Source organism: Protomyctophum bolini (assembly GCF_963924005.1).
Source record: "Protomyctophum bolini genome assembly, chromosome: 5".
NCBI classification, from domain to species: domain Eukaryota; kingdom Metazoa; phylum Chordata; class Actinopteri; order Myctophiformes; family Myctophidae; genus Protomyctophum; species Protomyctophum bolini.
Genome location: NC_137866.1, coordinates 24524127 through 24538758, shown reverse-complemented (window position 1 = coordinate 24538758; position 14632 = coordinate 24524127). Strand labels below are relative to the sequence as shown.

Genomic DNA, 14632 nt, shown 5'->3' with positions numbered 1-14632 from the left:
AACAAAGAAAGATGGCTGAAGTAATAGAGCTCCAGAAGCTTAAGGTTTGTAATAGATATGTCTAGTTTTTTCAATAATAGTCGGTTTGTTCCAGGATGAAAAAAATAACTTGTGCCTAGTGTTAGTCACCGTGTAGAGAACCGTAATGTAATCAATTCGATACATGCTGTTTTTATAGATAAAAAGACGGACGCGCGTGTTCATGGCGCTTGTTCGGCTAACGTAGCTAGCTAACATACAGTATGTGTGCCGTGCATATTTATTCTAAAAGGCTTTGAATGATGGATTGTTGTGAGATGCAATGTATCCGGAAAACTACCTCCGTACTCTCTTTCGTTTGTGGCAGATGCTTTTTTACGAGTTAATTTAACGTTAAAGGTCGTAACTAGGTCCTTAGCTCTCAGGGTTGAATGGATGCATTTCCGGTGAGGATTTTATTGTGTGGTTAGTGGTGTGATACTATGTATTCACGTGTCTTGAGATAAACTAATATGAATTAATGTTGAATGGTTTTAGTAGCTTGTAGCTACCGGATTACTTATTAACTAGCCGCAATTTGCAACACTTTAAAACAAACAAAATGGTTGAATCTAGAGTTACTGCCTTGCGTGCCGTGCGTACTGCGTACCTGTTTCCAGTTTGCACAGAAGGCAGAAGCCAGAAGCACGATGCGTTAATGGAAACTAGTGCTTCCAAACTGTCTCCAACACTTCGAAAAATAATCAAATGCACGGAATTTCTTGACAAAGTAGCTTATAAATTATAACATGTCTACGGTGGATTTTTATGAAACAAACGCTTTGCCAATTGAAAGAGGATAATTCAAGCTTGCCTTCGGCTGTAGTGCATATGTTGAGTTTAACGTTGTTTAATTCAAGCAGATCAGATTTTTCTATTTGGATCAATGGGCTGCCAACGGAGGGTGTTGCAACTCTAGATTCAACCAATTGTCCTCTTTGTCTCTGTCCCCATAGCTTGCTGAGCTGAGGCAGGAGTGTGAGGCCAGGGGTCTGGACAGTAAGGGAAACAAAGGTGAACTCATTGCCCGACTTCAAGCTTATCTGGAAGAGCATGGTGAGGCTAAATGCTGCTATTTGCAGAAATTATTAACATTTGTGGTGTTCTTTTTTTAAACGTTTTGTTTCTTAATTTGGACTAAAATATCTACCTCACCTCATTCTGTCATTCTGTTTATTTTTTAAATTCCCAAACAGAGGAAGACGTGGATGTAGATGATGTTTTGGCGGAAGACACAGAGGTACATTTCTAGACACTGAGACTTAATGATTTTTCAGTATTTGTTCCTCTTGGTTAGATTGTGCTCTTTGTCAAAATGTGACTAATGGCGTGATCTTTTCTTAAGGACTTGGATAAAGTTGAAGGTGCTGCCGACTTGAAAAACAACAAGGAGGTTCCTCAATCTGATGATAGTGAGACGTGAGTAGTTTATTTTTATTTTGTATTATAATTCTGACCAGGGATGTAATCGTATGCCATTTTTACACAATCATTTCCTTTAAGGGATTCCTTTAAAATAGGAGCTCTGGCTGCTTTTACTCAAAAATAAAAAAGTATATTATTCTCTCGACTGATATCATTGATGATGCGCTAGGACGTGTACACATGCATCCGACGATTGGATTCCCTATGACGTTTCCAGACGTCCTACGGATGGAATGTGTTTTAAGATAATATATATATATATATATATATTATATAATTTCCTCTCCCTTGGGCGAAGGTAGATTTTCAGGCCTGTTTTTAAAAGTGATTTGCATTTTTTGAGGGAGGGGGGTCAGGGCAATCCACACTTGGGTGGCGGTGCTGTAGAAAGATAATTTACCCATATATTTGTTTTGAAAATGGGTGGTACCAGATTGTTGTTCTCGCTCCCTCTAGTATTGTGGCTGTGGGTGTTGCTCATGTTTTTGAGGTAGTTAGTCAGGTATGCAGGTATTGAGGGCGGTTGCATTTACAAATTCGAAGGTCAAGCTAATTTTCAATTGCCTAACACAACAGATGCGCCAGCATATTTCAAAATATAGGTGCTAGAGTGCCAGCAGATATTGCAGTTTTTACTCTGAAAAGCCCCGACTTCCATTCCCCCCCAAAACCGGGAGGCATAATCTTCCATTCTTACCTCGCGCTGGTCAAGCTAAAGTTTCTCTAGAAGTGTTAATATTCCAAACGAGAGGCATGCTGAAGTCAGAAACGAAGACAGAACATCGCCCATCTGGTCAAAACCATGGATTTAGGAGATTTAGATTAGGAGATGCGAGCCATTCGTTTCTAACTGCAAACAAGGAAGTGAACAGCAGTGTGCATGTGCGAATCAACAAGGAGTACATTCCTTCTGCAATGTACTCCTTGTTGATCAATAAAAAGGCCAAAGGATGCCTATACACTAGCCTGGCTTTAGGCCAGCCTCATAGCGGGGATTCACTGAAGATTCCTCCCCGCATATGAGTCTGGAGTTGGGCCCATAGGCAGCATGAAAAGTGGGCGTTAGTAGTTGCCTTAACATCAGAAGGGGGCTTCGGTCTACCACAATTAAAATTGTCCTTAAGTTATCCTATTGGCGCGATTGTCTGCCAGGAGGTCATGTACTCGGGCCAGCTTGGCTTCAGATCAAGAGAGCTTCAGTGGGGGCTACCTCTTTGCCTGCTCTATTAATAACTCAGCTAAACGTAAATTACCATCCTACATAGCCAACCCGATTATACTTGACTCTTTTAAAATCTGGAAACAAATTCAGTCATTTCTTAATCTGCCCATTAGAATCCTGCGGTTGAGCTTTTTTGTCACCCGAATCCGCGTGTGCATATTATTTATAATCTGCCCGTTATCCGACCGCATAATTAATTATTCCAATTTATAAATCCGCAACCACCCGTGGACAAAGCCAACTCATTGTGACAAATCATGACAATAAACACAATGTTTTGGGCAGATCAAATAATTGTTAAGAAGAATAAAGGCAGGGTACAACACTTTGTTTTGTTTTTCTTCTTACTAATTATTTTATCGGCCCAAAACATTCTGTTTATTGTCATGTTTTGTCACAACAAGAGTTGGCTTTGTCTGCGGCGTAAACGTCTTTAGTTTAAATAAATACTTTTTGAAACGTCTATGGGGAATTATTTCCTGGGCCCTCGTCGTTCTGAAAGTGGGTGGGACTGCGACACTGTAGATTAGAATTAGTTTGCAAAAACATTATTGTACATTGTCTTTAGTAGCATACAAAATTAATTTGCTACCTAGTACCTATATTCTGCATTATTATTATACTGTTTTTCTTTTGTTTCCCTCAGGCCTGAGGATAAGAAAGTGGTGAAAATATCTGCTCCAGAATCTTCCAGTGAGGTATTAATTACATTTAATTTCTAAAATATATTAACACATGACTGTCAGAGTTTCTCTAGAACAGAGAAGAAGAACTTAACAGAATGTCTTTGGAATATATACCTATACTGTAGGTGTAGGTCTTTTCTTAGTTGCAATAAGACTTGCCAGAAGGGGAGTTTTGGACAATAACCCATTTTGGGCGCGAACCCCTTTTGGTGTTTTATGCATTTTATAATACTTAAGCTATTGAAAAATAGCAGATCTACAAGCTCATACCGCAGCACCGAGTGCCGCGCTACGAGCTTGTAGGTCTGCTATTTTTTATTTATTTGTGAAAATGTGGCGCAAATCTGTGAATATATTCTTTCACAGCTAACGTTTTTAACTCAAATCTTTGCTTCTGGGGTAGAGACCTGCAAGCCCGTCGGGTACCGACGGGGCCCGGCCCGGCCCACCAAAACGGGCCGGGTCCGGGCCGACTTTGTCACTGCCCAACGGGCCGTGGGCCGGGCGGGCTCACGCGCCGTTATATTAGTTTTCCGATGTGAATTTCACCCAGACTGGACTTGCTTCAGCAGCGAGGCAGCATGCTGCTGTCTGCTCCATAGTGAAGTGACAATAACCCCTCCACACACACGCACGCACACACACAAGCACACTAAAATCTGGTCAAAACTATAAAGACTTTGAAACAACGTGTTTTACATTCTATCTCTCTCGCTCCGTGCTTAGGCTCTCGTCCTCTCTCTCCTAATTATTATGCAGCGCAGCTGTACTACACACACACACACACACACACCGAGTAGGCTACTAAGTAGCCTAGTCTACGGCTCTCCTCTGAGATCCGCAGTCCGCAATAAAAACAAATTAAATACTGCGGGAGCATTATTACCAGTACCACACTAAACAAAGTTGGATTTGTACATTGCAGAAACTGCAGATACATAACGTAAGTGTTCTTATTATTGTCCGTCTACTCTGGGTTTTATAATGCAGCGTGAGTCCGCGATAGCCAATCTGCAAGCTCACAACGCGTTGCGCTGATTGACAGTGCACGTGCAGCAGCTACTGTATAAAACTAATTAAGTAGGCTACTTTTTAGTGTGATATTGACTCATTGTTCCTTAATGTGGGTTTATCAGAGCGCCAGACAGTGCAGCTGTGAGTGAGTAGCTGCTGCTGCGTCCGTGCACCAATAGAGCGACCGCGGCGGCGGCGTGCATGCTTGAAATATTAAATAAAAAATATGTCGGGCTTCCGGGCCGGGCCCGGGCCGTTTCTGGACTGTACCAACGGGCTTAGGGCCGGACAGGCCTTAACTCCACGGCCTATATTTTAGGCCCGTCCGTGCAGGGCTCTATTCTGGGGGGGTCGGCGGCCAAATACAAATTTTGGGGCTCCTTGACATGAAATAGTTTAAGAACCACTGATGTAGAAACATGATTTAGAACATGATTTAGAAGACTTAGAATCGGTCAGGTCTAAATGGGATAATATATCATAACCAGCAAATGCTGCCTCTTTCAAAAATCTAGTCGAAAGTTGGTCTGTGCTCTTAAAGGAGAATTCCATACTAAAAGGCTTTCTTACCTTTCTTTGTAGTTGTTACGTCCCCATCAAAGAGGTCCAGGTGTTATTTTGTGCAAAAGCTCCTTATTGGCTATTTCCCCTACCATAAGCCCTAAATTAATTGCATTGAATTGAATGGGATGTATGGGGTGTTGTGCTAATTCGCTTATTTCCATTGAAATAAGTAGTAAAGTGTGCCGCTTGTGTTATTATTTACATTATGAAGAGAGGATATATACAAAAAATATATAATTTTGAGCGATGGAAATAAGCCCAAAATGGTTTAACCAGATTGGTACCACTTTGATACATGGTATCAAAGTGTCTAAAAGCAATATCAGCAATTGCAATTTGCACTTAGAATTTCAATGCATGTATGTGCTCCTACCCAATGTCAAATTTTACTTCTATCTTCAGAGAATGCTGAAAAGAGCTGAGCGTTTCAACATGCCTGCAACAGCTGAAAGCAAGAAGGCTGTTCGTGCTGCAAGGTCAGTTCGTTGTGCTGTTTGCATGTTGAAAATGTTGAAATATGATCCCGCTCTACATTTTAATTAAGCTACATTTATATCGCTTGCTGAATAGAATGCACTCTCGTGTGTTTAGGTTTGGGTTACCCGCCGATGCTAAAGATCCTTCTCCAGGTTTGTGAATCAAACAGCTTTTTGTTATTATCCTTATAGTATAACCTTTGACTGTACCACCTGTACTGTTAACACAATTTCTAATAAAGTACTCAATCAATCACTCGATCAATAAATCTTCTTTCTCTCCCTCACAGGTGTCCTTGTAAACAGTAAAGCTGGTGTAAGTCTTTTTAGATTTGTTCTTAAAATGTAGCTGCTGTCTGTTTCTTAAGTCAAACGGTACCTAATGAAGAGACAACAGTGTCTAATGACGTGTTCTCCCTTTGTCTTGTAGGTGAATATAGATCAGCTGAAGAAGAGGGCAGAAAGATTTGGTGTGAACGTTTCTTCGACTGCACAAAAGGTAACTAAATGCATAACCACGGGAGGTTTAGGCCTGGGCTTACACCTATATGGATCTTTTTTAAATCAGGGGATCTCTGTAGTCATGCGAAACGGAGCTTTAGAGAAACTATGAAGTCGCCACTCATTAGCGCATATCATTTTTTGTATAGATTTTCTGCTGTTTTAGGTTGTAGAGGAAAAGAGGGGGGGGGGGGGGGAATAGAAGAGGGAGAGAGACACGTGGCAAAGGCTGTCGGGATTGCAAGTCTAACTGACTGTCCGGGCCTGCAGTTTTTACCTTGACAAGGATGAACTGGATTAAACAAGTCAGTTGGTACCAATGATTGGCCATAGAAGGTGTTAAAATGGTCAGCCATTTTCATGAGTGCTACTTCTGTGATTTCCAGGTTGAAGAGGATGAGAAGCTGAAGAAAAGGAAGGAGAGGTTTGGAATCGCGACAGGCGCGGCTGCAGTTGTCGCAGGAGATACTGAGGTAGCTTTCTCTTCCTTTTCATGCCTTTCAATAGATTAGGTCAAAGTGAAGTAAAATTTGCACTCCATACTACTATGGTGTCCCTTGCCAACAAGAACTGATCTACAAGCTAACAACGCCTTACATCGTAATACGTTTACAATTAACGCATTTAGCAGACACTCTTAATCAGAGTAACTTACATGCGCGAGATCTGAATAAGCATAATCTCTAGCCAAGGAAGGGGGGTGGGCATGGACATTTTGGCTGGTTGAAGACCAGGTGTGCACTGCACTCCTTGTAGATCAGGTCTTTTTGGCAAGTCACACCCTCACGGTAGAGTATAAAATTAAGCTTAACTTTTAAATGTATCTTTGATGTCTGGACTTCTTATGGAATTCATGAGGGAGTGAGTGACGGCATATTGTTGTTTTTGTCTCCCCCATTCGGCCCCTCCCCCACAGGCAAAGAAAATGAAGCGAGCTGAAAGATTTGGAAAAGACTAAGTGTAAATAACTTGCGTTAGATTTTATTGCTTTTGTCTTGTTTTGAAACATTTTCATCACTGTATTCCGCTTCATTTACCTGTCCATTTTTGTAACATTTTTGTGATGTAAAATAAATTGTTTTCAGATTTTCACTTCTTTGCTGTCCTGGTTAAATATATATTTGTCTGCATAGCTGCATAGTATTAATTTGGTATAACCTACCACCAGTAAGGTGAATAAACAGTATGGTGAATGTGAATGGTGATACTATTTATCCAGAGGATGTGCACTCGGGACTAACTGTAAAGATCTGCACAGGAAAGTGAAATCAATTGTTGCGTTTTATCCATAATTCCTCCAGCGGACCTGTCAAGTGGCCAGTTGTATATGAAAGGTGGTACTGGGTAGCTCTCAGATGTTTGTAATTTACTGGGTGTAAAGCAGCACTGAAAACTGGCTGAAAAAGCATTTGTGCTCAGCAAACTAGTGCTGCACGATTCTTGCTCAAATGTGAATCTCGATTTTCAATTCCTCCACAAGAATTGAGATCAAGATAATCATTTATTTATTATTTATTAAAAAAAACAAGAGTTGCTCAAATTAATTTGACAGCCAACGAGTGCTGCACCATTCTTCACAAAATGAGATTGCATGGGTGTCTGAGTCTACATCTTGATTTTTTATTTATTCATTGTGCAGCACTACAGCAAACCACTTTCGATGAATAAAGGTAACAAAAACACATTTTATAGAATACATACTTTAAATTCAAAATGTGTCTGTGATGCTAAGGGATTATGAACTACCTACTTTATATCTCCTCCACTGTCCACTCAGCACAGCACAGTGTGGTTAGTGTTTGCCCTGTGACTGGTAGGTTCCCAGTCATGCCAAAGACAAAATATGTCCCCAGTGCATCTGTGCTTTACACTCTGCATCAGCATCGCTGCATCAAGGGTTGGATTAATTTAGTGGTAAATTTACCCAGGGGTTGTACTTGTACATCAAGTTCCCCCAAGCTACAGAAACACAAGATAGGCTCTTTACGTAACGTATTTGGGCTACATGGGCTATTTTATTGTCCCATCCACTTGCCTGAAAGATTTTCCACACTTGAATCACAATGTAAAACTAATATTAAAAAAATGGAAATGTATAAACTAGTACAATGTAACAGACTGAAATAAATAAATCAATAATATAGCTGCAAACAGCGATAAGACAGGACTCAACAGTGCCACTTTAGGTCACCCAGTGGTATTGAAATTAACCAGTGTACTACTAGCAACAGCCAACAGACATGTAACTGACTACCGGTAACACGTTTGGAAAAAGGTAAGACTGTTGCACTCAAACTTCATTACAAGGACCCCTAAATTAATTGGCCGTGAACCCCCAATTGAAAATAATATAGGGGAGGTGACAATATATTTTTGCCAGGGACCCCCATACACAAAGGTTTTTAAAATATTCCAAATTCTTTCAAGATTCTTTGACAATAGCAGATCTACAAGCTCGTCACGGGCTCCACTTTGAGAACATTTCTTAACTGTGGCTGTGTGCAAAAAAAATCTTGAAAATAACTCAAAGCTTTATTATATTTTTGTAATATGTAAACGTTGGTACATTCAGACATTAATGGACCTATCTTGCATGTTATAGTATTTTGAAAAACATGAGTTACATTACAATAGTTAATCTACATCGACCCTTTGTGAGCTTGTGAGCCTAGGAAGATATGTATTCAATTAATCAACATAGCATAAAATAAGCTATTAACAAACAAATCTTGTATAGGGTCCCTGGGTCCAAATATATTCAGGTTGAGGTCCACGGATAAATACATATTTATATAATACATTATGAATCATGAATTTGGGTGTCCTTGACATGATTATACCAATATACTGTAATGACATAAGGGGATTCCACCGCGCCTCAAGCCTGTGGTAGGCTGGTCTCATCTGGTGCATTTTAGAAGCAGGACTAGGACTGGCAGCAGGTAAGGAAGGCACTGGAGCACCTTAGACAGTTTGAGCCTTTATTTAACAGGGTGCAAGCAATAAAATGACAACGTTTCGGATGTATCTGTCACATCTTCGTCAGGCTGACGAAGATATATAATGGATCAGACCATAGACATTTCTTATATATACAGGATCATCAGACTGGTACTATGCAGAGAGACTGCCTGGCTCAGCCTGTGAATGTGTGGTGCTAGGGTGACACCTCCTGGTCACACAGTGGGACAACAGGCGTTTCCCCACTATGGGACGTCACATCCTGTGACGCGCGACATTTTTAAACTATCGTCCTTTCTCAGTAATGGCGGCTTCGTTTCCTTCTCTTTCTGCAAGCAACAATAATAACAAATGGTACTACACCCGACAAGAGATCGAGAACAGCCCGTCCCGCCGCGCGGGGCTCGATCCTGACAAGGAGTTGTCCTACAGACAGCAAGCCGCCAACCTGCTGCAGGACATGGGACAACGACTCAATGTGTATCTTTTACGTCTCAGCTGCTGGTAGCCAGCGTTAGCCTGCTGGCTAACTGTTAGTTTCACATGAAGCCGGTGTTGTTTTGCGGAATGCCGTTGCTCGTGTGGGTTCATGTCGCTTTGTCTCGGTGTCGCTCGTTGTTTTTCAGTATTACATTTATGTTGAGGTCCGACCTAGTGTTACCACGTTCGATTGTCTGATTGATATATGGTTGCTAACTGCCCGCGGCCCAGTTAACGCTACGCCACGAAGGCCTCTGCTATTCCCGGGTAGACTGGCCTGTGGTGTGGGTTAGCATCGGTTAGCATTAGCCTTCAAGAGCGTAGCGACATTTGTTGTCTTACACAGTAACAGCAGTTGTTGTGGTTTCAGACTGATCTTGTAACGTAACAGACAGTTGCCAGTTCGCAATCGTACGTCTTGTACTGTATCAAATGACGTGAATAACTGGTTGTCCTCTAACGTGGTAACCGTAACGTAGTGAGCTGCAACCTAAGGGGAATGTTGAGTTACCAAGTCTGTGTGGTTGTTTCAAATGTATGGGCATGTTGAGTTACCACGTTCGTGTGTGCGGTCGTTGCTAATTATGTTTGTTTTGGGTTCTTTGATCACTTCGTCTAGACTAGAGATCAGTCCTATAACACACACATGACACCGATACAAGCCAGGAGGACCTTCATGTTGTTTCTCCCAGGGGCTAGCCCTGATACAGGACCCAGGGCGCTACCACACACCACCATGAAATGAATTGTTTACTAAATATTTTACTGTGCCCTCACTTGCATACCATGGCCCTTAACTACTCTTTAACAGGTCCCAACTCACGATAAATACTGCCATTGTATACATGCATCGATTCTATATGGTGCAGTCATTCACCCGGTTTCACAGAAATGTAAGTTTGAATGTTGTGCCTCATCTTATAACACCCATGTCTGTTCCTATAAACATGACACACAAATGTAATGGTCCCCAGCAAGCTTACCTGTCCGTCTTATACCAGGTCATTGCTCCTGCCACGCTTTTCCTTGCTGCAAAAGTTGAGGAGCAACCTCGTAAGCTGGAACATGTTATAAAGGTGACACACGCATGTCTCAATCCTCAGGATCCATCACCCGATGTACGCAGTGATGTGAGTATCCAGTTTTGGCTAACTGAAATTTTCACTTTGTAGCCAGGCAAACCTGGCTGGCATCATACAATATTCAATGTTTGTTTGATATTTTTGCATTCATCAACAACAGCAATCGGGCAATTAACCCTAGTTTTTGTATGAGTGTTTGGATATTGCTGTGAATTCCCATATTAATGAGGTATCTTTTTTTTCCTTCTCCCGGAAAATGTCATTTGTAAACTGAACTATTCTTTATTAATTATTACCATTACTACTTTTAGTTGCTGCTCGTGCCTACGTACACTCCTTGGGGTTTCCTCTTCCTTGTTAACCGTTGTCTTTACCATTTTGTGGGCCTCCATCACTTGGGAGTTGAGTGCCTGCTTTATCATAAAGGAGTGTTTTGAGATAGGGGGGCCTATTAAATTAGATTATCCGAGCTGAGAATTTTTCTCCCTCATGAGATAAGGCTTGTCTGTAAAAACAAACGGACAACAATCACAGGAGGGTAGTGTTGAGAAATGAGGCGAGAGGACCAAAAGAGCAAGACGAGACACAAAATGCCTCCTAGTGAGTAACCTGCCTGTCCTCTCAACCTCAGGCTTATCTGCAACAAGCCCAAGACCTGGTCATTCTTGAGAGCATAATACTCCAGACCTTGGGTAAGTCAACTTGGGATAGAAGATTCTGCGTCTCTTTGATTTCCCCCAAATTAGAGCACTGCTTAAAGAACCCTTTATTAACCTATTTATTCTATTCCACAGATAATTCATATGCAATCAGCGACATTAGGAGTTCTCATTCATGCTCTTGACGTTCAAGCATTTGATCGTGCCTTCATATTTTGTCACATTACTATTGTGTCTGTCATGTTAACTTCTGTCATTTCATTTCACACCCCCCAAGGCCCCAATATCTCTTTTCCAGCCATTTATTTTAAAATGTTTGATTCATATTTACTGTCCGGCTTAAATGTTTTTCATGTCAAATCTCCCTCTCTATGCCTTTAACCTTCACTTTTATTTGTCCTGTCATGTAGTGTACTACTAGTACTCCATATCATTTGACTTTGATATTTCTAGTTTTATTCAAGTTAAAAATTTGTTTTCAGAGACTTTGGCTCGTATTTACAGATGAAATGGAAATTATTGTTGCCATGATGGAAATCTGGTTGCGTTAAATGAATGCATTAATGCATTTGTTTAGCTTCTGCATTTCCTTTTTGTTGATTGAACCTCTCTCTCTCTCTTTCTTTGTTCCCTTTATTGCAGCTTTTGAAATCACCATTGACCATCCCCATACTCATGTTGTGAAGTGCACTCAGCTTGTCAGAGGTAAAAATGCCAACAGGCACCCTTTATTAGAATAAACTAGTCCATACTCAGTGATGTGTGCATCCCAACTACATCCATTTCTTGAACTTTTTCCCATTATCATTACGATGGCTCGTCATTTATCTTGGTATTATATCGGCATTACATTTCTGATGAACATTTCTGTGAAATGCTACTGGCTAGTTGATATTTGTTCTCACTTCCCATAGCCTGCTCTCGCATTAAGCACAGTTCAGAATCATTCGGACGTGCCAAAATGCTAATAAAAAATTGGGAAAATTAAAAAACGTCTACTTTGTCAGTCCCTACCTGTGCCAATGCTCAATGCCCAATGCACATGTGCAATTTCAGATCGATTGACCAACCCATTGAGGAGAAAATTGGATGCAGACAGACAGACAGAGTTTTCTCAAATTAATAGTAGGATATTTCAAAATTAAAATGGGTTTACTTGAAACACGGCAAATGAGATTTTAATAACTTTGACTCTTTATTTCTATTCATTACAGCGAGCAAGGATTTGGCCCAAACATCATACTTCATGGCCACCAACAGGTATTTTCAGTTCTATGGACAAATGACCAGTAATCAACATTATATCTGCGTGCAGTGCCTTGAATGGTCTGAAAAGTCTATCTCTTCTCCCCTCCTCCTTCTGCCGTTACCTGGGGCGTAACCTGCTGTATAGTCTGCACTTGACTACGTTCTGCTTGCAGTATAGCCCACCTGTTGTAGCGTGTGTGTGCATCCATCTGGCCTGCAAATGGTCCAACTGGGAGATCCCTGTCTCCACGGACAGCAAACACTGGTGGGAATATGTGGAGCCCACGGTTACCTTGGAGCTACTTGATGGTATGTGTTTGGAATAGCCCAATGTCTTTTAAGGTCACTGAAATACCTTGTGGATGTGTACGAGTATGTCTAGTATAACTTCATGAGGTTGTGACTGATAGCGGTCCTATCAAGAGAATCTGGAACTTTTTCTGGTAAAATGTATTTACATGAATTAGTTGCTTGATGTGATGCAAAGTGTTAATGCTTTGTCTGTTTACATGGCTCTTGCTTTATTTATTGAAATGCTTTAAGAAATCTTTTAATCTTACTTTGCTTTGCCGTTACAATTTAGACTAGAGGAAGCTGAAAAGCACGCTGCTCAGCTGACAATCCTCAGCTAATTTTATTGCCATGTTTTGCCAACTCCCACAGAACTCACACATGAATTCCTACAGATTCTGGAGAAAACACCCAGCCGGTTAAAACGGATTCGTAACTGGAAGGTATACACCAATACACCCCTTTTTTTATTCCATTTCTTACACTTGAGCCCAAGAAGCACAGCTAAGGCAACTTGATTTATTGCTCCATGTTAAAGTAGAATTTCTATTCACAATTCTGATTGCCTGTGTCTGCCTTCCAGGCTGCGGGACAGACGGCTAAAGGGAAATCCAAAGTCCCGGAGGAGGGAGACCAGACGGACGCCATGATGAGCATGATCTCCATGGTGTCATCGGAGAGCACCCTGGCAGGTCTGATGAGCCTCTCTGGTCCTTCTGCCTCCTCCTCTTCCTCGTCCACGGGTGACAAAGACGACAAAGGTGCCCAGCCGTGGCATCCGGGCGGGAAAGGCCAGGGCGGCTCTGAGCAGCAGCTGCCCAGCCAGGAGGTCCATGCTCCAGCTAAGGTGTCGCTGAGCGAGTACCGTGCCAAGAACGCGGACGTGTTGGCCGCCCAGAAGCGGAAGCTTGAGAACCTGGAGGCCAGCGTGAAGCGGGAGTACGCCAACGCTGCCCAAGCTCTGATTGGCCAACAGCAGCGGAAAGAGAAGCAGCATCACCACCAGCAGCAGCAGCAGCAGTCGGGATCCACTTCGGACATGAACAACCCCTCGCCCATCATTCTCAAGATCCCCCTGGAGAAGGAGAGGCATGAGCGCAGCTCTCTGAAGATGCGGTTCCCAGTGCCTGGAGGAGGCGGCGGCGGAGGCAGCAAAGCCCAGGATCAGGACATTAAAGTTCGAATTCGGGTGCCGGGTGAGAAGCAACGGGGGACCGCAGGAGACGATGGCAAGGGCAGGGACAAGCACAGGGAACGGTCAAATCATCACCACCACCACCATCACCACCACCACCATTCGTCCTCGACGGGTGCCTCACTCTCTTCCTCCTCGCATAAACACTCATCTGGTACCAGCGGAGCGCTGGGGAGTAGCAAAAAAGCCCCCACTGACTCCTCCCGAATGAGCTCTTCCTCTTCCTCCTCGTCTTCGTCTTCAGCGTCTCGGAAAAGAACCCACTCTCAAGTAGACCCTGCGTCTAGCTCGCACCTTCCCACCAAACTCAGCAAGTCTTCTAGGAACGCCTACCAGCTACCCCCCCTGTCTGCCACTGCACCCGGGCATGCCCTTGGTCTCGGTGCCGACATCCTCCCTGCCCTCGGCCTTCCCCACCACCAGGGGAGCTACCCTCACTCCAAAGGGGACAAAGCTGACACTAACGGACACAATGTGACGGCCGGCGGCCAGTCAAACGAGTACCAGGACACTTTTGACATGTTGAACTCGCTGCTGAGTGCCCAGGGGGTCCAGCCCTCACAACCGCCCATGTTTGACTACAGATCACAGTATGGTGAATACAGATACACTGGCGCCTCTAGAGGGAGTTCTTCCAGACCCCCACCCCTGCCTTCTGAACCCCCTCCCCCGTTACCCCCGTTACCAAAATGATCTGGTCATCCAGTATGGGATGTGTTAACGTACATTGTTCTTGCCGTCACTAACATGAAACTTATCAAATCAATTGTTGCCCAGTGACTTTTGGGATCCCTTCTATTTCATGTTTAT

At 42.7% G+C, this 14632-nt stretch overlaps 2 protein-coding genes across 3 annotated transcripts; both read left to right on the top strand.

The window, feature by feature from the left end:
• Positions 1-6998, top strand: sarnp (SAP domain containing ribonucleoprotein). The gene is made up of 11 exons (XM_080763788.1): positions 1-44; positions 975-1074; positions 1215-1258; positions 1364-1437; positions 3312-3363; positions 5332-5405; positions 5521-5558; positions 5696-5721; positions 5836-5904; positions 6293-6379; positions 6823-6998. The coding sequence occupies exons 1-11, from the start codon at positions 12-14 to the stop codon at positions 6862-6864; spliced, it is 639 nt and encodes a 212-aa protein (XP_080619914.1). The 5' UTR covers positions 1-11; the 3' UTR covers positions 6865-6998.
• A 2169-nt stretch (positions 6999-9167) lies between these two features.
• On the top strand, positions 9168-14632 carry ccnt1 (cyclin T1). 2 transcript variants are annotated; one of them, XM_080762752.1, is made up of 10 exons: positions 9168-9347; positions 10159-10240; positions 10349-10477; positions 11061-11121; positions 11731-11793; positions 12145-12213; positions 12303-12348; positions 12482-12645; positions 13000-13070; positions 13211-14632. In XM_080762752.1, exons 1-10 carry the CDS (start codon positions 9172-9174, stop codon positions 14513-14515), a joined length of 2166 nt encoding a protein of 721 aa, XP_080618878.1. In that variant the 5' UTR covers positions 9168-9171; the 3' UTR covers positions 14516-14632. The 2 variants fall into 2 exon arrangements, with proteins under 2 accessions (XP_080618878.1, XP_080618877.1); XM_080762751.1 differs by having other exon boundaries at positions 12425-12645.

Bases quoted from the DNA above. Each gene is read 5' to 3' on its own strand.
- sarnp (XM_080763788.1), top strand. From the start codon at position 12: ATGGCTGAAGTAATAGAGCTCCAGAAGCTTAAG. The intron at 1,438-3,311 runs GTGAGTAGTTTA...TGTTTCCCTCAG, and splicing joins CAATCTGATGATAGTGAGAC to GCCTGAGGATAAGAAAGTGG. The intron at 5,722-5,835 runs GTAAGTCTTTTT...TTTGTCTTGTAG, and splicing joins TTGTAAACAGTAAAGCTGGT to GTGAATATAGATCAGCTGAA.
- ccnt1 (XM_080762751.1), top strand. From the start codon at position 9,172: ATGGCGGCTTCGTTTCCTTCTCTTTCTGCAAGCAACAATAATAACAAA. The intron at 10,478-11,060 runs GTGAGTATCCAG...TCTCAACCTCAG, and splicing joins CACCCGATGTACGCAGTGAT to GCTTATCTGCAACAAGCCCA. The intron at 12,646-12,999 runs GTATGTGTTTGG...CAACTCCCACAG, and splicing joins TACCTTGGAGCTACTTGATG to AACTCACACATGAATTCCTA.